This window comes from Mandrillus leucophaeus, unplaced genomic scaffold (genome assembly GCF_000951045.1).
Source record: "Mandrillus leucophaeus isolate KB7577 unplaced genomic scaffold, Mleu.le_1.0 Scaffold988, whole genome shotgun sequence".
NCBI lineage: Eukaryota > Metazoa > Chordata > Mammalia > Primates > Cercopithecidae > Mandrillus > Mandrillus leucophaeus.
This window is the reverse complement of record NW_012110785.1, coordinates 336,251-360,060: the sequence shown is the minus strand read 5'-3', so window position 1 is coordinate 360,060 and position 23,810 is coordinate 336,251. Positions and strand designations below refer to the sequence as shown.

The 23,810-nt window shown below is 43.1% G+C and overlaps 1 protein-coding gene across 3 annotated transcripts in view; it reads left to right on the top strand.

Moving 5' to 3' along the window:
* Window positions 1-23,810, top strand: part of REEP1 (receptor accessory protein 1) — a 136,134-nt gene that overhangs the window by 75,427 nt on the left and 36,897 nt on the right. For all 3 annotated transcript variants that reach the window (XM_011971124.1, XM_011971125.1, XM_011971126.1), the window contains exons 3-5: window positions 6,423-6,499; window positions 14,453-14,573; window positions 17,505-17,618. In XM_011971124.1, coding sequence (XP_011826514.1) covers window positions 6,423-6,499; window positions 14,453-14,573; window positions 17,505-17,618 — 312 coding nt within the window. The remainder of the gene's footprint in view (window positions 1-6,422; window positions 6,500-14,452; window positions 14,574-17,504; window positions 17,619-23,810) is intronic.

The following is a 23,810-nucleotide window of genomic DNA, read 5'->3' as shown; positions in this document are numbered from 1 at the left end:
TTTGGTTCCATTCTCATGTTTCTTTCCTTCTGGAATTCCTATTACCTGTATGTTAGACTGCCTGATGCAGTTCAACAGATATTGAGCCTCTCAGTGTTGTTTTCCAATCTAGGCTTTAGTCTGCATGGCTTTCGTCTGGATTTGTCTTCAAATACACAGATCTTTTCTTTTGTTGTATCCAATCTGCTGTTAATTCTGTCATACTGTTTCATTTCAGATATTGTGCTTTGAATTCTAGGATATCATTTGTTTCTTTTTTAAGAGTTTCCTTCTTTCTCTTGAAATTCCCCATCTCTCCACTCATTATATTCACATTTTCTTTTAGATTATTTAACATAGTTATACTTTTTAAAGAAAAATATGGCCAGGTGTGGTGGGTTACACCTGCAATCCCAGCACTTTGGGAGGCCAAGGCGGGCAGATCACCTGAGGTCGGGAGTTCGAGATCAGCCTGACCAACATGGAGAAACCCTGTCTCAACTAAAAATACAAAATTAGCCAGGCGTGGTGGTGCATGCCTATAATCCCAGCTACTTGGGAGGCTGAGGCAGGAGAATCACTTGAGCCTGGGAAGCAGAGGTTACAGTGAGCCGAGATTGCACCATTGCACTCCAGCCTGGGCAACAAGAGTGAAAATCTATCTCCAAAAACAAACAAACAAACAAGAAACAAAAGAAAAATAATACTGAACACATCCTTTTCCTCCTAGGATAAGTATCTTGTTATGTGGTGACAAAACAAAAGTTAGTTTTCATAATAAAATCTTTGTTAGTAAGTTGCTGTAAATTTGCTTATCTTCTTTGTGAAGTATCTGTTCAAATGTTTTGCCCATTTTTTAATTGGGTTGTTTGTTTTCTTATTGTTGAGTTTTAAGAGTTCTTTGTATATGGTGAGTACAAGTCCTGAATCAGATATGTATCTTGCAAAATATTTTCTCCCAATCTGTGGGAGAAAATTGAGTTGTTTTCTTATTGTTGAGTTTTAAGAATTTTTTGTATATTTTAAATATAAGTGCTTTATCAGATGTGTATTTTACAAATATTTTCTCCTAGTCTCCTTGTTCTCTAAATGTTATCTGTGCAGAGGATAAGTTTTTGATTTTATTATTATTTATTTCCTGACCACCTATTACCATCATGTCCTGCACTAGTGTTTCAGGTTTATTTTTAAATGTCCTTTGCTGGGAGAAAGGGTCCATTCGTTCAGTTGGGAGCTTAAAATTTTATTTTTGGCTTACAATCCAGTATGTAGGTGGTTTGCTGGTAGCCTAAGAATCAAAAGAGCAATGTAAAATTGATACTTTGGCTTTGTTAGAATTCCTCACCTCACAGGGACTTCAGACCTCACTAGACAAATTGTAATATTGTCAAACCAAGGTAAAATATTTAGGACATTTGTCACTGAATGCCACAAAGTGTTATAATCTAGGAGTTAGCTAATTTTGCGGATGAAATGGCCTGTGACAACAAATTTAACTTAGACAATTTGGGGGACTAGTAGGATATTTTCCACAGTGGAGTCCAGTGTCAAAAGATAAAATTACAACAAATTTAGTTTAAATACCTCAGTTGGCTTTATTGTGAGCCTAGAATTGGGCAACACTTCATTCTATAAAATAGAACAAGTGTTCTAATAAGCTGAACTGAAGGGATTGGCTTTATAGAGAGAAGGGATGAAGAAAAAAGTTTTTAATTTTAATGAAGTCCAACTTAACGATTTTTTTCTTTCATAGATCATACCATTGATGTTGTATCCAAAAACTCAGTGCCAAGCCCAAGGTCTTTAGATTTTCTTATATGTTGTCTTCTAGAAGTTTTTTAGTCTTGTGTTTTACATTTAGACCTATGATCCATTTTGAGTTAATTTTTGTGAAAGATGTAAGGTGAGTACCTAGATCCATTTTTCATTGTTGTTATTGCATGTGAATGTCCAGTTTTCCCAACATCATTTGTTAAAAAGACCATCTTTTCTCTACTGAATTGCTTTTGCTCCTTTGTCAAGGATCAAATGACTACACTTGTATGGGTCGATTTCTGGGATCTGTGTTCTGTTCCACTGATCTATTTGTTTATTTTTTCACCAGTTCCACATGGTCTTGATTATTTTAGCTTTACATTAGGTCTTGAAGTCTGTTAGTTTTAGTCTTTCAATGTTGCTCTTCTTTGGTATTATATTAGTTGTTCTGGTCTTTTACCTTTCCATATAAACTTTAGAATCAATTTGTTGATATCCGTAAAAAACTTGCTGGGATTGTGATTGGGGTTGCATTGAATCTATAGCTCAAGTTGGGAAGAACTGACATCTTGACAATATTGAGTTCTCCTATATGTGAACATGAAATATTTCTCACTTTATTTAGATCTTTGATTTCTATCATTTTTATAGTTTTCTTTATATAGACTTTTTATATAGCCTGTTAGATACATTTCTAAGTTATTCATTTTTAGGTGGTACTAACATAAATAGTATTTGTGTTTTAATTTCAAGTTCCAGTTATTATGTAGGAAAGCAATGGACTTTCATGTATTCACCTTGTATCCTGTAACCTTGCTATAATCATTTATTAATTCCAGGAGGATCTTTTGGTGAGTTCCTTGGAATTTTCTACATAGACAGTTACACCATCTATGAGGAAAGATGCTTTTATCTCTTTATTCCCAGTCCGTATATGTTTTCTGTTTCTTGTCTTATTGCATTATCTGACACTTCCATTATGATATAGGAGTGATAGAAGAGAGTATCTTTGCCCTTTTTCTGATCTTAGGAGGAAATCATCTATTTTCTCACCAGTAAGTCTAATGTTAGCTGTAGGGTTTTTTTTTTTTTAATATGTTCTTTATCAAGTTGAGGAGCGTCCCTTCTATTTTTACTTTGCTAAGGTTTTTTTAAGTCACAAATGGGTGTTGGATTTTTTTCATTACTGATTCAGTTTCTTAAATAGACTGTGGGCCCTTTGCACATTTTTAACTGGGTTATGTACTCTTTTATTGTTGAGTTGTAAGAGTTTTTTTATATATTTAGATATAAGTACCTTATCAGATGAATGATGTGCAAATATTTTCTACCATTTTATGGATTGTCTTTTTACTTTCTTGATGGTGCCCTTTGAAGCAAAAAAGTTTTTAATTTTGAAGAAGTCTAATTTGTCTTCTTTTTGAGGTTGGATCTTGCTCTGTTGCCCTGGCTGAAGGGCAGTGACATGATCATAGCTTACTGCAGCCTTGAACTCCTGGGCTCAAGCCATCCTCCTGCCTCAGCCTCCCAAATAGCTAGCTAGGACTAGAGGTGTGTGATACCATGCCTGGCTACTTTTTGAGTTTTTTAGTGGAGATAGTGTGTATTAGTCTGTTTTCACACTGCTATAAAGAACTTCTCTGAGACTGGGTAATTTGGAAATGAGATTTAATTGACTCACAGTTCTGCGTGGAGAGGGAGGCCTCAGGGAACTTACAATCATGGTGGAAGGTGAAGGGGAAGCAGGCATATTCTTCACAAGGTGGCAGGACAGAGAGAGAGAGCAGAGGAAACTACGTCTTTTAAAACAATTAGATCTTGTGAGAACTCACTCACCATCATGAGAACCACATGGGGGAAACCGCCCCCATGATCCAATTACCTCCCACCAGGTCCGTCCTCTGACATGTGGGGATTAAAATTGGATTACAATTTGAGATGAGATTTAAGTGGGGACACAGCCACACAGCCAAACCATATCATGGGGTCTCACTATGTTGCCCTGGCTGATCTCAAATTCCTGGCCTCAAGCAATTCTCTCACCTTGGCCTCCCAATAGATTGTTTTGTTTTGTTTTGTTTTGTTTTGTTTTGTTTTGTTTTCCCGAGACAGAGTCTCGCTCTGTCACCCAGGCTGGAGTGCAGTGGCCCAATCTCAGCTCACTGCAACCTCCTCCCGCTGGGTTCATGCCATTCTCCTGCCTCAGCCTCCCAAGTAACTGGGACTACAGGCACCCGCCACCATGCCCGGCTAATTTTTTGTATTTTTAGTGGAGACGGGTTTTCACAGTGTTAGCCAGGATGGTCTTGATCTCCTGACCTTGTGATTCACCTGCCTCAGCCTCCCAAAGTGCTGGGATTACAGGTGTGAGCCACTGTGCCTGGCCTTTTAGTTTGTTTTTCTCTGTGTGTGTGCTTTTGGTGGTATATCTAAGAAAGCATTGCCTGATCCAAGGTCAGAAAAATTTAATTGTATGTTTTCTTGTAAATGTTTTGTAATTTCAACTCTTACAGTTAGGTCTCTGATCCATTTGAAGTTAATTTTTGTATATGGTGTGAAGTTGTTCAACTTTATTCTTTTACATGTGGATATCTAGTTATCTCAAAACATATTGATACCTTTTAAAGCCCTCGTCTGCTAATTTTAATATTGAAGTCATCTGTGGATCTGTTTCTATTGACCAATTTTTCTCCTAACCATGGATTATATTTTCCTATTCCCTCACATATATAGTATTTTATTGTATACAGAAACTTGTGTGTGATTCATTATGGAAACCCCAGATATTTTATACATTTTTCTTATTTTTTTATGTTTATAGCTTTAGGGGGTACAAGTGCAGGTTTGTTACGTGGATATATTGCATAGTGATGAAGTCTGGGCTTTTAGTGTAACCATCGCCCAAGTAGCATAAATTGTACCCATTAGGTAGTTTCTCATCCCTCATCCCCTCCTACTTACCCACCTTTTCAAGTCTCCAAAGTCGATTAAGCCACTCTCTATGTCCATGTGTACACATTATTTAGCTCCTATTTATAAGTGAGAACATGCAGTATTTGACTTTCTGTTTCTGAGTTATTCTACTTATGATAATGGACTCCAGTTCCATCAATATTGCTGCAAAAGACACGATTTTTTTTAATGGTTGAGTAGTATTCCATTGTGCATATATATATATACCCCAATTTCTTTATTCAGTCATCCATTGATAGACACTTGAGTTGTAGATTTATTTTTGCCTTCTTGTGAAGAATGTTGAGTGTTGTTCTAGCAGGCAGTTAAATTCAGGCAGATCACCTTGACCCTGTGGCAGCTAGATAAGTTTTGTTTGGACAGGTGTATTTCAATTTTGCTCTTAGTCATTTTTTTTTAACTGTAATTTTTACTGCTAAGATGTGGTCCTCCAGGTGTTTCACTGGAAATTCCTAATGCTTACCAAACCCCTCTAACTTTGCATGACTTGAATTCCAAACTTTGTTTCCCCAACAGTGGTCAGAAGCTGAATCTCTGCTCAACTCTGAGCTTTTCAACTTTCCAGCTGTTTATGTCTACATTTATATCTATATGTATTTATATCTATATTATTATACAGACTTCTTTGTTTGGAGTCTTACCTGCTTCTGTGCATTTCAGGGACCTGCCAGGTTTTTGAAGGGAATTTATATGTAGATTTTTGGGGCTGCCCCTTTATGGCTTCCCTATTTCTGAGATTTTTCTCTGTCCATTTCCAGTATCTCTGGCAGTCTCAAACTCCACTCTCCATTTCTTTGGACAAATAAGACTGTGGATTTGTGCTCGAGTTCTGTCTGACCCATGATGTGCAGTGTCCTCAGCCACACTGACCTGTACTAACCCAGTGTGCTTCCCGTACTCCAAAGCTTGAATCCCTTGCAATCTCTGTCTGCTTTTTATATTGCTCTCCAGTGCCTTCAAACAGTTGTTTTGAAATATTTTGTTTGGTGTTTATTATCATTATTAGTAGGAGCCTTAGTTCAATATAAGCTACCCTACTTTTGCCAGAAGCCAGGAGGAGTAGACTAAGGAATCTGGACTTGATTCTGCAGGTTGGGATATTTTAAATGGGGTGATAGTCTGATGAGTTTATACTTTCGGGAGAATAGTACAGGGGTGGCCTGATATTAGAATGGGTTGCTGAGGGGAAGTCATGAAACAAGGGAAGTAGGAATAGTTTAAGAGAGAGGGGGAAGAGGCCTTAGTTAGGGGAGAAAGGCAGTAGAAATTAAAAAGGATGGTCACATGGGAGAGATAAAAAGGAAGATCAGGATTCTTAGATTACTACTACACCATCCCAGAGAGTCTGGCCCAGTTACACTTCATTCCAGGGTATGTTTGTGTGGAGGCCTAGAGCATTTTCTCCCCTGATGTTAGTTCTGAAAAATGACCTGACTGAATCCTGGGTCACTCTTGGTCTGCAGGTCTCCCTGGCTCACTTGTGGGCCATTTGACCTTCAGCCTGAGTCAGCTGTGGAACAGCCCATTTGCTTCCAGTTTCAAGATCTGGAGCAGAACTGGACATAAGCTGAGGAAGGATAAGGAGAAGGCTACAAATGTAGGCTGCGTCACCTGGATGTGCCTCTGTATCTGCCACCAGGGCCTGTTCTTCCTGGTATTGGGCAGCGTTTTTCCTAGACCTTTTCTACCAGCTGTGTTGCTTTCTGTTTCAACAGGTCAAATGGATGATGTACTGGATTATATTTGCACTTTTCACCACAGCAGAGACATTCACAGACATCTTCCTTTGTTGGTAAGTACTCCAGGAGTTGGGACGTTTCTAAGGATGATTTTGCTTAGTGTCAGTCAGGGGGAGGTGGAAAAGGGCTGAACCCAGCCTCAAACCTCACCTCAGGCCAGAGACACAAGTGCAGGGATGTTAACTGGAGCATTTTCAATAGATTAGTCTGCAAAGTTGTTCTTCAAGTAAATATTTATTGAATGACCTTATAAAGAGCAGTTATTGTTCTAAGCCCTGGGAATATAGTCATGGACAGGACAGATACACGTCCTCAATTAATGGAGTTGGTCAAGATGCATTCGTATGTTAAAAAAGAAAAGGAGCGAAAGAAACAATACACAAAAATGTACAGGAAAAACTGAGTTTCCTTCTCACTCAATTCATTGTCAACGTAATCACTACTCACAGTTGTGCATCCTCAAAAAACTAATATATGGCCTGGGCATTGTGGCTCATGCCTGTAATCCCAGCACTTTGGGAGGCCAAGGCAGGTGGATCACCTGAGGTCAGGATTTTGAGACCAGCCGGGCTAACATGGTGAAACCCCATCTCTACTAAAAAAAATACAAAAAAAGAATTAGCCAGGCGTGGTGGCGCACGCCTGTAGTCTCAGCTACTTGGGAGGCTGAGGTGGGGGAATCACTTGAACCCAGAAGGTAGAGGTTGCAGTGAGCCAGGATTGCATCATTGCACTCCAGCCTGGGTGACAAAGCAAGACTCTGTCTCAGAAAAAAAAAAAACAACAACTAATATGTGTGTGTGTGTGTATATACAGACATTTTACACACACTTTTTAAAAAAGCAATATTATAGTATACGTAAGAGTTCTCACTTTGCTTATTAAATTTATTTTGGAAATACTTTTATATGAGCATAAATACATCTACCTGTTATTTTAATGGCCACATAATATTTCATGGCATAGATGGAGCATAATTTATTTAAGTCATCCTCTTTTGATGGGCATTTAAGTTGATACCCATTTTTTTCTCTTATAAATAATGCAGCTATTTCCAGCAATGAAGCAATTAAAAACAAGCTAGATCTTTGTATTGCTGTATTGTGCCTTCTTAGGCAAAAGAAGCTGTAAATAATATATCGATTTCTGTTTGTATTTAAAGAGTTGTGTGTGTATACATGTGAATGTGAATGTGTATTAAAAGTAGTGTGGAAAATATAGTTAACGAGGGTTATTTCTACGACTTGGGATCGTGGGGTTGGGTTTGCATTTGCTGTGTTGTACGAATGTTTTAACCATGGTCAAGTGTCATCAGAGAAAGTAATAAAGATATTTCCACTTTGGAGAAAACAGGTTCTTACCCAAAAAGGATCAGTATGAAATTATCCTCTGGGATGTCCTAGGCCAAGGAACAGACCTGAATAGCACTCTCTGAATCCTGTTTTGAGTCAATGGCCTTAATTATCTTAGTATGTACTTTTCCCCATAACATAGCTTTCACCTCCACTGAGAGAAATAGATGTCCCAGCCATTGTGGCCTCAAACTGTAGTGAAGGAGTCTGGATTTCCTAATTCAATATGCTTGTGCCTTCATGCCCTGCACCACACACAGATAATGCAGCAGACTCTGGATGGAGCTGAGTCTCCTTAAGTGGAGACACAGCTCTCTGCTGAGCCATCCCTTGTCTCCCTGAGGCCTTAAGGTTGGCACTGGAAGTCAGGCCATTTTGTACAGAGCTACATCAGGAAGACTCCTGTCTGATTCACAAAGATGAGAGTAGAGGCCAGCCCAGTCAAGACTGTGTAGTCAATTAAATAGCAGGTCCTGCCATCCAGCCTTTCCTCCTTAACAAGGCCTCTGTCTGGTGCTAGGGTCCTCTTCTGTCCTCCCGTGTTAGTCTCACAAGCTCATTCCTGGGGATATCAGCATTTCAGCCTCACTGCTTTTTGCTGGGTGGAAATCCTATCTGATGATGGCTGTGTTCCTCCTGGATAGCTGGAATATGCCCTTACCTGTGGCCCTGAAATTTCAGAGTTTCGTATCTAGTAAGTGCTCAAAAGCTATTTCTGGAATTGATTTCATTTTGATTTTGGGAGTCATATTAGTTTTCTATTGCTGCCTTAACAAATTACCACAAATTTAACAGCTTAAAACAGTACAAATGTTTGATTCCACAACTTCTATAACTCAGAAGTACAGGTGGAATCATCCTCTGCTTATAATCTCACAAGACCAGAATCAAGGTGTGGGCCAGCCTGGTCTCTTATCTGAAGTCTCTGGAGAAGATTCCCCTTCCAGGCCCATTCAGATTGTTGGCAGAATTCAGTTCCTTATGATTGTAGGACTGAGGTCCCTGTTTTCTTGACACATGCCACCACCTTCATCTTCAAGCCAGCGATGGCATGTTGAGTCCTGCCCATGCTTTGAATCTCTGTCTGCTTCTGCCACCAGTTAGGGAGGATCTTTGCTTTTGTTTTAAGGGCTCGTATGATTAGATTAGACCTACCCCAATAGTCCCATACAATCTCCCTATTTTAAAGTCATCTGATCAGTAACCTTCATTACATCTGCAAAGTCCCATTTGCCATGTAAAGTAACGTATTCATGGGAGTTACACCAAGGAAGAAGAACTTGGCCAAAATTCTGCCGACCATAGGAGGACGTTTGATACCTGGTATATTTGGAGCAGGTATGGATAGCATCCCCCTCTCTTCCTGACCCATGTGGAGGCCTCTTCTGTTCCCTCATTTGGTCTCTTAGCTGGGGGTGTCCAGGCAGTTTGTGGGTGGGAAGTGAGGGTCCTTTGCTCTTCTCCTGGTGGCCTGAGCTCTGCTTCTGCAGGAAAGAGGCTCCTTGGGAACTTTTCTGCCTGCTTTATCCCACAGCCTGATCATGCCCTCACCCTGCTTTCTCTTTTTCTCCCAACCTCCAGGTATCATAGATCCTAGTCTTCTTCTGGGAGGGTCCTCTGTCTCCTTCCTTCCTCTCACCCTGAGAACAGGCACAGGATGGGCCCATCAGGGAATGTAGGAATTTTGCTTCACTTCCAAGGACATGGGCACCATCTCCACAGCTCTGAGCATTCTTTACTATTAAAAAAGGTTAAGGGGAGAGTTTCTGTCCTAAAATATGTCTTCTGTCTTCCTAGAAGCACCTTTAACTTCTGTTCTCTTCCAGAATTGGAGCCCCTTGTATGGACCCTCTCTTCCTCACTCTTCACTCACCCCCATTCCCTTCTTCCCACTTCTCCCCTAGCGCAGGTCCCTTTTCATGGTTCACTTTGTAAAACTTTCCATCTTGATGAAAACAGCAATTATTTATGGTCCCAGAATAGATAAGATGGTGGTTTGTTTCACAGGTTGTAGAGGTGATTTCATTTATTTTTTTTTTTTAAATTATAAAATAATACAGTCTGGGCATGGTGGCTCACACCTGTAATCTCAGCACTTTGGGAGGCCGAGGCAAGTAGATCACTTGAGGCCAGAAGTTCAAGACCAGCCTGGCAAACATGGTGAAACCCCATTTCTACTAAAAAATACAAAAATTAGCCAGGCGTGGTGGTGCAGCACCTGTTGTCCCAGCTATTCAGGAGGCTAAGGCAGGAGAATCACTTGAATCCGGGAGGCGGAGGTTGCAGTGAGCCAAGATCGCACTACTGCACTCCAGCCTGGCGACAGAGCGAAACTCTATCTCAAAAAAATAAAAATAAAATAAAATAATACATACATAAGGAAAAATGAAATAGAAACAACACACTGAAGAGTAAGTGTCTCTCCTCCCCCTCTCCTCCCCCAGACCCACAGTCTCCCTCCCTAGAAGTACCATTGGTTTTTTGTTGTTGTTGTTGTTGGAGATGGAGTGCAGTGGCGCAATCTTGGCTCACTGCAACCTCTGCCTCCCAGGTTCAAGCGATTCTCCTGCCTCAGCCTCCCGAGTAGCTGGGACTACAGGCATGTGCCACCATGCCTCGCTAATTTTTTGTATTTTCACCATGTTAGCCAGGATGGTCTCTATCTCCTGACCTCGTGATCTGCCCACCTCAGCCTCCCAAAGTGCTGGGATTATAGGCGTGAGCCACCATGCCTGGCCAGTAACACCGTTAAAAGTTACTTGTGTTTTCTTTTCTTCCAGAAATGCTCTCTACATATTTATTGCATGTGTTTTGGACAGTTTCATCCCATGTCTAACCCTCTTAGAATACATCTGCCCCTCTAGAGTGTCTGGGTGTTATATGGGGAGAGTCGGGAGATGACAGCTGCCCTGTGCTCCCCAGTGCTGTGTATATGCCTTGGAAAAGATGGAGGAAATGTGGTGGGTGCATCTGGCCTTTTCAAATACATCCCAGAGGTCAGGGTTCTTCAAGGAGTTCTCATTACAAAATGAGTAGGGCCTTTGTCTGCCTCTCAAGGTAGGCTGGAAGAAGACTTGGTGGTGATTGTATTGGTAGAGCCAAGGGACCCCAAGGCCTCTAGGAAGCACAAGGTCTGAGTGGATCAGCCTAGATTATCTTGTGATGCCTGTCAAGGACCTGGTTTTGTATGTGGTGATTCCAGAGGCAGCAGGACTGTTCCCCTCCAACCCATGCCCCCACACTTCAGTGATAGAGATTTTCAGGCTTTATGTGGGGAGGGCCTGGCTTTAAATCTGGAGTCAGCATACTTTTTTTTGTAAAGGGCCGGATAGTAAATGTTTTGAGCTTTCAGGCCATATGATCTTTATTGCAACTGCTCAACTCTGCTATGAGCATGAAATGAACCATAGACAATTAATAAATCATTGTGCATAACAGTGTTCCAATAAAACTTTATTTATAAAAACAGATGACAGGCTGGATTTGGCCCATGGGCCATGGGTTATTGGGACCCCTGGATCCATTCTAGCAAGCAACAGAGACCCCTCTGACAAACTCAAGGAAAAGAAAAGAAAACAATGGCACTGTTGGTAGATGCTGAAGTAACTCACAGAATAAAAGGAAAAGCTGAAAAACTAAGACTCTGGAAAGGGAGGAGCCAGAGAGCCTCAGGAACCCTAGCACTGAAGCACTGCCAGTTACTCCCCTTGGCACTGTTCACAAAGAGGTTCCCTTGTAGCTCGGCTGTAGTAGCTAAAGATCATAACCATAGTAAATATCCATTCATGGGGGCCTGAGCCAGTGCTCATACACTCATATACAGCCATTAAGATGAGTGAGATAGGCCGGGCACAGTGGCTCATGCTTGTAATCCCAGGCGGGCGGATCACCTGAGGTCAGGAGTTCAAGATCAGCCTGACCAACATGGTGAAAGCCCGTCTCTACTAAAAATACAAAAATTAGCTGGGCATTGTGATGCACACTTGTAATCCCAGCTACTTGGGAGGCCAAGACAGGAGAACTGGTTGAACCCAGAAGGTGGAGGTTGCAGTGAGCTGAGACCGTGCCGTTGCACTTGAACTAGGCATCAGAGTGAAACTCTGTCTCAAAAAAAAAAAAAAAAAAGATGAGTGAGGTAGCTCTCCCTGTACGGGTATGAAATAGTCCCCAAGGCATACTGTTGATTGTGTGTATGTGCTGGAAGAAGCAAGATGTAGTAATGGGTGTATAGAATGCTTCTGTCTGTTGAGGGCAACTCAGGGAGTCATATATACCTGCATGATGTATGCCTGGCCCTAGTCTATCTCTGGAAGGATATGCAAGTAACTGATAATGTTTTTGCTTTTAGAAAAGGGACTAGGGGTCAGGTGGGGGAAGGAGACTCTTTGTTGTATATGCTTTTGGACTTTTAGAATTTTTTTAAAACTATATGCATGCATGACCTATTTTTTAAAAAGACATATTATATGTAATAAATAAAAGAGCTGCAGTGCGACAGATTATGTGTGTGTCTTGTGTTGGTGTCTGAGCTTGTTGGATTCATTTCCTTTCCCTTTGGTGCTGGTGAATACTTGTTTTCAAAACAAAAGTTCCTCCATTATTAATCACCAGAGTGTTCAAATGTGGGAGAATCATACCTCTGTTCTTCAGTCTCTCTCTTTTCTGGCTGTGAAACATTAAACAATCTTGCCACGAAAGTGCCCACTAATTGCTGAGGGAATATTCAGGAAGCACCCACCAGAGGCAGAAGGCAAGGGGCCAGGAGACCTTGGTGAAGAAAGGAGGCGTGGGTGGGGCTGCTAACTGGGGGATGGGGTGTCTGTGTGAGAGTTAAGGGCCCTCGAATGACTTGCTCTTTTTGATTTTCTGATCGCTTATCTGGGGAGGATGCCTGAAAATGACTTTCTGATCTTTAAGACTAGGACAGGTGACTGTCTCATCTCATAGCATCAGGTTTTAAGGATACCTGGGATTTGTTTTAAGCAAGTGTGGGTAAGACACAGACATGGAAATAATTATCGCGAAGGGAGAAGTTTCTTTACTCACAGATTGCTAGAAACAGGAGACACAGCACACCATGCAGAGCCACATTGGGGGCCACTCAGGGTCCGTCAGGAGAAGAGGAAGGAACCGGGGTGAGGGCCTTTATCAGTTCCATGCTGAAGGAAGAAAAGGGCAAAGCAGGGTGGGCAGGCTTGGGCTTGGCTGGTTTGAATAATCTCAGTGGGCTCTAGGGTATATGGGCTGTCTCTGGTTGTCTAGCCCTGGCCCTGGGGTGATTGGGGCAGGTGGATGGATGGTGTCCTGGAATGTGAGAGTCCATTAGAGGCCGTGGCTGGAGCCTGGGCCCATGGATTGGTTGGTTTGCATATGAAAGGTATGTTGCAGGTGAGTTCTTTACTATCTCTAGCAATTGGCTCACCTTGGGAGGGGCGGTTCCTCCAGAGTCAGCAAGGCCCCAAAGTACATCAGAATTCAGAAAATAAAAAATAAACCGTAAACACATGGTTACTACACCTCTGGACTGCCAAATATGGTTGCTCAGGTTGTTCACAGCGCACGATATCTGACCAAGCAGGTGAACGGGGCTGAAATCCAGACCAAGCTCTGTGGTTCATGTGGCCACAGAACTACTTCCAGTCGAAGAGGCCAGTTTTCTTCTAATACATTCAAAGGCACCATGTGGGCTAGCACTATGGCACTTGTCTCAGGTTTCTGTTCTGTATTATTTGTGATTATTTTATAAATCATTTCATTTAGGTTTTTTTTTTTTTTAATTATAAAATAATACAGTCTGGGCATGTTTCCCTGACTGGACCCTTAGTTCCAAGGATGCCAGAATCTTGTCTGTGTTTCCCACTGGACCGGAAGATCCAAGAGGGCAGGAATCAGGTCTTTGCTCACAGTTGCCTCTCTGTACCTCCTTGTACCTGGTGCTCAGTACAAGCTTGCACGTACAGGGCCTGGGTGCCTGTGGGGGGACAAATCAATGAACAAGCTTGCGGGTATGCAGGACTGCAAACTCCAAAATTATGTGTTATCTGCACTGTGGACTCTTCTATTTCATGACACTGAGAAGATCAAAATCTGTTTGCCTGCCATTGACTTGAGTAGGGTGAGTAGCATTCTCCTTCCTATCAAGAGCTCTTGTCCCTGCCTCTATTTGGGCCAAGAATTCATTCTCAGTCTAGAGATTTTTTTGTCAGCTCCTCCCTGCTGTAATTCCTTCTGGTGTTTTTGCCTTCTTGGATGTGAGTGAAGAGTGAGTGACTGGGTGTACAGCACGAAAGAGATCCCCTGAGCCTGTAGGCTGTGGCCGGAGCCCCAGCTCCAATCTAAATGAGCACAGCCCAGCAGGAAGCTCCAGCCTGTGCCAGGCAGGGTCATGGGGGTGATTGCTGGAGAGAACCTGTGTTCCTGGTTTGCTTTGGTAACAAAAGAAAACACGAACTGGTTTTCAAAGAGAGGCGTTGGGGTTGTACTGTGTGTGTGTGCAAGTGTGTACCCTTGCCGTCATGGGTGGAGGACAGGAATCTGGGAAACTTGCAGCAGTATGTAAGCAGGAGAGGCGTCCTTGCCGCCCACCGGGTCTCCTTCAAAAGGGCAGTGTTGCTGAGAACCTAACAGAACTTGTGTTTTCCTCTGTCTCTCCAGGTTTCCATTCTATTATGAACTAAAAATAGCATTTGTAGCCTGGCTGCTGTCTCCCTACACAAAAGGCTCCAGCCTCCTTTACAGGAAGTTTGTACATCCCACTCTATCTTCAAAAGAAAAGGTAATATGTGCTGCCATGCCTTTCATTCTTTCTAGCAAGCGAGAAAATAAGTGATAAATAAAAAGGGATGATCTTATTGCAGGAGACTTCTCATTTGGCTCTCATTTGCCTCCAGCAAGTCATTCCTCCTAATCTTTTTTTTTTTTAAGTGTATTTCTGGGATGTGTTTAGAAATAGTGGTGAAGTTCTCTAAAAGATGTTATTTGTCATTATTTACTGGAAAACATTTCCATAAATTGAAACAAAAGAAAGAAAAAAATTCACTCACAATTTAACCACGCAAACTGAATTTCCTTCCTTTTGTCATGCTTAGCCCCTGACCTTTTATAGATATGATTTTTACATAGTCTATTTTGAATCTTACCTGGAAGCCAGGTGCAGTGGTGCATGCCTGTAATCCCAGCTACTCAGGGGTATAAGGTGGGAGAATCACTTGATCCCAGAAGTTCAAAGCCAGCCTGGGCAACCTAGAGAGTCCTCATCTCTAAAAAAAAAAAGAAAGAAAGATTAAAATTTTATGTAGAATTTTTTAAATGAGTTTTAAAACTTAAAATACATAAAATATTTGTATCGTGGGATCTTTTTTTTTTTTTTTTTTTTGAGACGGAGTCTCGCTCTGTTGCCCAGGCTAGAGTGCAGTGGCGCGATCTCAGCTCACTGCAAGCTCCGCCTCCTGGGTTTACGCCATTCTCCTGCCTCAGCCCCCCCGAGTAGCTGGGACTACAGGCGCCCGCCACCTCGCCCGGCTAGTTTTTTGTATTTTTTAGTAGAGACGGGGTTTCACCGTGTTAGCCAGGATGGTCTCGATCTTCTGACCTCATGATCCGCCCGTCTCAGCCTCCCAAAGTGCTGGGATTACAGGCTTGAGCCACCGCGCCCCGCCTGTATCCTGAGATCTTAAATGTGTTTGCACACAAATCCATTTCTACTTGGTCTTCATAATACCCATGGTGATGTTCCCTTACTGCTAGATATTTAGATTGTCTCTACTTTTTCCTGATATAGATAGTTCTGCAGTGAGCACTACTATTCCTGGTGTTTAGTTGGTTCCTTTGATTGTCTTAGAATTAATTCCCAAGAGCAGGATGATTGAGTCAAATGATTCCAACATTGTATCATTGGTTAACTATATTACTTACTAAACTGATTGTGTAGTGGGGCTTCTTAAAATAGGAGCATCATAGGTGGCTTGATTAGATTAATGTCTGTTGTTTCTGAAAGTTGAATTCTTTGGACTAGAAAGCAGAAGGCTTTGGGAAACATTTCAGTTGGATGAGCAGGCTACTGTAGAAGTTTCTGAAAATCTCTTTAAGAACTAGGACAGCAGCACTTCCTGTCTCAGAAGGGTGGATTTTGAGGAATGGATCCCTGTCTTGACCTGGTTATCAAATGTCTACTCGTCCTACTTCCCTTTCCCCAAATGCTGGGCTTCCCCTGAAGCTGCCAGTGTAACTTGCATTCAAGTGAAGGTGACTGACTCTTAAGAGTTGCCAAGAATCACTTCCAAAGGGGTGGTGGTGGGGGTCAGGGGGGTCACAGTTAGAGGGCCTGCTGCTGTGACTTCCTGGGGAAGCCTTCCACAGGGAATCCAGCAGGAGGTTGCTGACCTACTTGTACACCTCAAAGCAGTGGAAATACACTAATGCGCAGAACTTGACTTGAGGCCAAATGTCATTGTCTTACTGAACTCTGAATTTTTTTTTTTTTTTTTTTTTTGAGACAGAGTCTCGCTCTGTTGCCCGGGCTGGAGTGCAGTGGCATAATCTTGGCCCACTGCAACCTCCGCCTCCTGGGTACCAGCAATTCTTCTGCCTAAGCCTCCTGGGTAACTGGAACTATAGGCGCCCACCACCATGCCCAGCTCACTTTGTATTTTTAGTAGAGATGGGGTTTCACCGTGTTGGCCAGGCTGGTCTCAAACTCCTGACCTCAGGTGATACGCCCACCTTGGCCTTCCAAACTGCTGGGGTTCAGGTGTGAGCCACCACGCCCAGCCAACAAACAGCCATTTTCTTAAAACAGTGACAACAACAAAACACCCCCAAACAAACAAACAGAATAAACCAAAGTTAATACAAACTTGAACTAAACCAATATTGTACTTGGCTTTGGTCCCTGAAGAAGACCTCAATCCTGTTTTCCATCTCACCTTTACCTTGTTGCATGACACTGGATGACTTCTAATTTCTGATTTTATTTGAATATTGGTAAAACTATCTCCCTTATCCAGTAATACTCATTTCTTTCAGCTTTGTAATCCCTCCCATCGATATACAAATGGGGTGATATTTGATTGTAGAATTAAATAACTATAGAATAACAGAATTTTAGAACTGCACGGGCTCTACCCTGTCAAGACAAGGAAGATGACTTGGTTATCATTTATTGAAACCAGCCACTGTGTTAGATGTTTTACTGGAATTACCTCATTTAATCCTCACCATGCTCCGCGAATTGGGTATTATCATTTTCCTTGTTTTTCAGAAGACTAAAACGGTGTGGAGAGAGGCTAAGTGCTTGCCAAGGTCTGACAGTCAGTTGGCGGCAGGTCTGAGGCTACAAGCTCAGTTCTGGGCATTCTCTCCACCCAGGTGATTTCAGTGTCTGGTGAGTGGCTGTGTGTAGAATGGCAGGCAGGGCTGTCCACATCCAGAACTTCCTAGAGCCCCCTGGAAGGTTAGAGGGCCTTAGAAACAATCTCAGGGCATTGCTGGATCCATAAGTTGCAGTGTTTTCAGAGTTCCCTTTTCTACTCTCCTGTATCTCTGCTCTCCCTTCTGCGCGCACACCCTCAAAGTGCCTACAGCTTTTCAGGCCCAGCAAGAACAAGGATTGGGCAAGCTGCCAAGCCCAATGCTCAGAGGAAAGGAAAGAGAACAGAGAGGTATTTGAACCTTCCAACTCAGTGTGCCTCTGTTTTTCCTTTGACAGGAAATCGATGATTGTCTGGTCCAAGCAAAAGACCGAAGTTACGATGCCCTTGTTCACTTCGGGAAGCGGGGCTTGAACGTGGCCGCCACAGCGGCTGTGATGGCTGCTTCCAAGGTACTGTGCTGGAAGTACCACAACTACATGAGTCTCAGTCCCTCTAGTTTGCCCTGCTTATCACCTGTGCAACCACACAGAATAGGACTAAGGACCAATCAGTGGTTTTCATCTTTTGGGGGTCCTTTTGAAAATCTGATGGAAAAAAAACGCTGAATCTTGCCCCAGAAAATTCTCACCCCCCTCCCCACACACATGCCCACACACTTGCAATATCAAGAGGTTCCCAGAGCCCCTGAAGCTCATCTGTGGGTCCCAGGTTGAGAATTTCTAACTTATCCAACCCCACTGGAAACAATAAAATAATAGAATTTCTAACTTACTTGGCACTTAGGCCTGGGAGAAACAGAAGAGGGCAGGGGAGAGAGGGAGAGAGTGCTCCTCTGCAGTTTCCTAGGGTGCACTAGGAGAGTCTCCTCAATGCAGTGGACAGGTGGAGAGACTACCTGAACAAGTGGGTGGACTCACTCACACTCATGTGGCCCAGCAGATCCAGGGGAAGGAACCCAGGTCCCAGAATAAGTTGAGTGGTCCAGACATGGAGGTCAGTAACGTTCCAAGCCATAACAACTGAGGCAGAGGAGGTTTAAAATAAACACCAGTCTGTGGGATGTTGCGGTGTGAGCATTACTTCTTCCTCTATTCTCTCCAGCCCTTTTCAAAACTGTGTTTCTTGCTAGTATCTTCTCACATCACCCTCCTGTTGTTGTCATCAATTTCTCATTATTTACGTAGACCCTAAGAGTTAAATTGGTCAGATATTTCCCCTCGTGTGAAATCAGCAGATCATCCTAGTGTTTCCCAGTGACAAGCCCTTCCCCAAAAACCATATGTGGAGTAGGGACCTACATTCAGCTGGTGGTGGAGGCAAGGCAGTTATGCTGATGTTTGGAAAGACACAGTGGTTGGGAGGTGAGTTGTATTAGCATAAGGAAGTTAGTCCCTTGTGGTGATGTGAGGGTTTTGGGAAAGGAGGCGAAGGGGCTGTAAAAGGTTTGCAAGAAGATGATTAGTACAGATCTTGGTGCTTTATGAGCTTTGTGCAGATGGCAGGATGGAGGGTGCTGAGAGCCAGTTTCAAAAGACTGAGCTGGGTTTTCCTTGCCCTGAACCAAAGAGAAGCACATTAGGATCATTTCTGGAAGAGACTCAGCACACTGGCTGGGTGGTTGCTTGAAAAGTACCTTTCAGAAAGCCAAGGAATTCTGCAGACAAAGCCTGGGCAAGAGGGAAGAGGAACCAAAAATGAATGACTCCCCTTTCAGACAAGACCAGCTCCATCTATAACAGAATTGTAAGCAAGGCATCCCGCCACTCCATATTGCAGATCTCGGGGTTGGGGGTCTAGGGGGTCCAGGAGTCCCTGCCCCCTTTACTATAATAGCTGCTGGCAAAATGAGGGATCCCAATGAGTATTTTTGGAAGGGAAATTCTGCTTTGATTTCCCAAGATCAATCAGGATTTATGAACAGCAATAAATTCCAAGAACCTTCTATTTGAGATGCAACCATTTTATGCTTTAATCTTTAAGTTGAAACAAAAGAGAACTCAGAATTGCTAAATTCTGAATTCATCAGGCCCACCTGGCAACATAAAGCTACAGAAACCCTGTCTCAGCCTCTCTCCACCCCATCTGTTCTGCCTCTGAAGCCTAAGGAAAATAGGCTGCTGCTGCTCTTTCCTCCGTTCGTTCATGGAGTATGAACGTGCTATATCTGTCATGGTGGTTCAGTGTGGGTCACCTGGCGGCACAGCTGCGTATGTGTAGATTTCATTCTGACAATAACTTCCGCAGGCCATCCTTTTCTGGGTCTGCCTCAAGATGGAGCCTCCGGAGTCTTCCTGTCATCCTGGCCAGTCACTGCCTGTCCCCTGACCACCCGGGAAGCCCGTAAGCCCAAGTCTTCTCCAGCCAGGCACGTTATAGCAGCTAAAACCTAAAAGAAGTGCCAGACAGTCTGAAAGTTGCCTCAGGAAATAACTGCTCATTAGTTCTTTCCAGCTGGACTAATGTAGTGAGGGACATCTGCTTTCTGTTGAATTTGGTTTCAGATGAGAAAATTTTCTGCCTTGTGGGGCTTTGCTTTTTCTCTCTAAATATAAATATCTGGAGAGAGAAAACACATATTCTCTTCTAAAAATAATGCCTTCTATTTTTGAACCAGATGTGTACTTAAAAAAAAATAAAAGAAGAAGTAAAATCCAAAAATCCAATCTAGCTGAGGTGTACATCAGTGGTTTCCATAGCAACAGTGGATCACTTCAGGCCTTAGTCAAAGGATGATGACTCACCAGTGGGTCCAAATCTGGCTTGCATGCCCAAGCCACCTGGAGAGCTTTGCTTTTTGTTTTTTTTTTAAATAGATTCTCAGATGTGCTGAATCAGAATCTCAGGCAGTGGGCCCATGAATCTCTATTTTTAACAAGTTCCCCAGATGATTTTTAAACAACCAGCTCTGTACAAGTCACTGCCTGAGGCCCCATGCAGAACCGTAGGGGGCACAGGTGATTAGGGTTAAAGCAGTTAACTTCTGTAACATTCCTGGAATGCAGATTCACCTCCTTAGAAGCCTTAACCTTGAGGAAAGCAGTGGCGTGTGTGGGAACTGGCGGGGGCGGGGGTGAGGGGAGGCTGGTGTTTATTTCTCCAAAACTTACTGCCAATTGAGAACTACTATGATGGGACTACAAATTCTCCCACTTTTTGTTTTTTTCTTTTTTTGAGATGTAGTCTCACTCTGTCACCTAGGCTGGAGTGCAGTGGTGCAATCTCAACTCACTGCAACCTCCGCCTCCCGGGTTCAAGCAATTCTCCCTGCCTCAGCCTCCCAAGTAGCTGGGATTACAGGCAACTGCCACCATGCCTGTCTAATTTTTGCATTTTTAGTAGAAACTGGGTTTCACCATGTTGGCCAGGCTAGTCTCAAACTCTTGACCTCAGGTTACCCACCCGCCTTGGCCTCCCAAAGTGCTGGAATTACAGGTATCCCACCTCTTTGGTAGTGCTCCCAAGAGCCTAGCACAGTGCCTTGCACCTGGCTGAGCCCTTATCAACCTTGTTGATTGCCCAAGGGGAATAATTAGAGCAACTGCCTGAAAAAAAGACACCCTGCAAAGTCACCCATGGCTGGGGTGACTATATATTGTTCACACCAGGACACATCTGAGAATGTAAAGGATGCTTATAATAATTACTCTGAAGCAACAGGTCTAAACTAGGCCTGTTTGGCCAGACGTGGTGGCTCACACCTGTAATCCCAGCACTTTGGGAGGCCGAGGTGGGAGGACTGCTTGAGCTCAGGAGTTAGAGACCAGCCTGGGTAACATAGTGAGACCCTGTCTCTACAAAAAATTAAAAATTAGCCAGGCATGGTGGCATATGCCTATAGTCCCAGCTACCTAGGAGGCAGAGGCAGGAGGATCATTGCTTGAGCCCAGGAGGTAGAGACTGCAGTGAGCCATGATCATGCCACTGCACTCTAGCCTAGGTGACAGAGCAAGACCTTGTCTCAATAAATAAATACATACATAAAATTAAATAAATAAATAAATAAACTAGACCTGTCCCAAGGAAACCAGGATTTATGATCAGGTGGCTCCTGGCTTCATTTAAAATTTCTTGGACCTGTCTGTCTGCTCCTCCCATGAAACACCCTCAACTTACACATCAGTTCTCACTCTCAGTATCTACTGCATTTGGTGAAAGGGATGCAAGAGAGAGTGTTGCATGTTGAGAAGGCCCTTCCTTAGGATCATTCCTGGAAGAGACTCCGCACACTGGGCTGGAATTACAGGCTAGGAAACAGATTAGTTCTGACAGATTAAATGGAGGCTGGGATAGAATGATGGGATGAAAGAGTAATTCCTCCTTCCGTCTTCTTTTTTCCATACTTCAGTGACTTCCTAGGAGTAAACTATGGAGCTTAAACTGAAGAATGAAAAATCTTTTGACTACACTTTTAGTTAATCCTTTCAAAAATAATGTTGAGCCCTGTGTCCTTTCTCTAATAAAAAATTAATGTTTGCAGGAGTGTTTTTTGTATCACCATGAAGTGTGAAAAAAATTTGTAAACCACATTATTATATAAATAGAAGTCCTGGCCAGGCACAGTGGCTCATTCCTATAATCCCAGCACTTTGAGAGGTCAAGGCAGGCAGATTACTTGAAGCCAGGAGTTCAAGACTAGCCTGGGCAACATGATGAAACCCCATCTCTACTAAAAATACAAAATTAGCCAGGCATGGTGGCGGGCACCTGTAATCCCAGCTACTCGGGAGGCTGAAGCAGGAGAATCGCTTGAACCCAGAAGGCAGAGGTTGTGGTGAGCCAAGATCACGCCTCTGCACTCCAGTCTGGGCAACAAGAGTGAAACTCTGTCTCAAAAAAAAAAAAAAAAAAATAGTAAAGTAAAAGAAAAAGAAACCATAGTGAGACGAACCACTGAACAAAAGTTTTAAAACCATGGGGTCTCCAAGCTACCTTACTTCCCTTGCAGTTTGAACCACATACTAGGTTTTTTCTGCCTGCTGAATTCTCAGACATGGTAAAACAACATTAGTTTTTTGCTTGTCTCGTAACTCGAAAAATAATGTTTTAGTTCCCCCTGGAAATCTCGTCTCCAGAACATTTCCAGTAGTACCAATACTATTACTATAGTCCACCTATTGAAGAAAGCTGCTCTAAGTAAAACCAGCATTCTGCAAATTAGGGATTCTTCTCTTGCAGTTTGTTTTCAGAGTTGTGTTTGTGTGTATACGGTTCCATCCTCCACCATCCCCAAATCTGGTATTGTAAGCTTCTTGAGATGAGGGGCTCTGGCTTCTTTTCCTTCGCTTCTTGCTTAGAAAATAAACAAAAACCGAACAATGCTTTGTTGTTTAGTGCTTTGCACTCATAGCTATTCATTAAACCTTGTTGATTGATTTGAAGTATGTACCTTTTTGATTCCTCCAAACCTGCCCTGTCTAATATGGGAGCCGCTTGCCACATGTAGCTGTTTAAATTTAAATTAATTAAATTGAGTATAGCGGCTGGGCACGATGGCTCATGCCTGTAATCCCAGCACTTTGGGAGGCCAAAGCAGGTGGATCACGAGGTCAGGAGATCGAGACCATCCTGGCTAACATGGTGAAACCCCGTCTGTACTAAAAATACAAAAAATTAGCGGGGCATGGTGGCGGGCGCCTGTAGTCCCAGCTACTCAGGAGGCTGAGGCAGGAGAATGGCGTGAACCAGGGAGGCGGAGCTTGCAGTGAGCCGAGATCGTGCCACCGCACTCCAGCCTGGGCGACAGAGTCAGACTCTGTCTAAAAAAAAAAACATTGAGTATATGTTGGGGACCAACCTCAACACCACCCATAGGGTACCTGAAGTCTGGTGGCGACAAAGGAATGAGAAGAGACAGGTTAAGAGTTCATAAAGGTGGGAGCCAGGGGGCCAGTTGCAAAATGGAGGCTGCAAAAGGCCCAGAGTTCTGATCTCCACACTATTTGTTGAGTACAATCACTTAGATCTAAGAAGCAGATATTCAGGGCGAAACAGTGAAAAGGAGACAGTACATCATAGGCATAATCTATAGCAATAGCGGTTTAAATGAATCTCCTTTGTGCTCAAACAGCATATCTTTAACTTATCAGAGAGTAGCTAGTGGGAGCGGGCTTAACTAGGAGTCTGCACATCTGTCCACATTCCAGTGTTTCAAAGGAGTGTCTTTTTCCTTGAACACAGTGTTTACAGATAGGAGAGCAGGTCTCACTCTGAGCATGGGAACATGATGGCAATTAGGAGGCTTTCCTCCTCAGAGGCCTCTTGTGGCTTTCCACAACTTATTGTCCCATATTTTTATGGCCAGTTTATACAGGCACCCCACAAGCCCTTTTCCCAACAGTATACCTAAAATTGAATTCCTCAGTCGTACTAGCCCACCACCCCCCCCATTTTTTTTTGTTTTTGTTTTTGTTTTTTTTTGAGATGGCGTCTCACTCTGTTGCCCAGGCTGGAGTGGAGTGGCATGATCTCAGCTCACTGCACCCTCTGCCTCCCAGGTTCAAGCAGTTCTCCCTGCCTCAGCCTCCAGGGTGGCTGGGATTACAGGTGCCTGCCCCCATGCCTGGCTAATTTTTGTATTTTTTAGTAGAGACGGGGTTTCTCCATGTTGGCCAGGCTTGTCTTGAGCCCCTGACCTCAGGTGA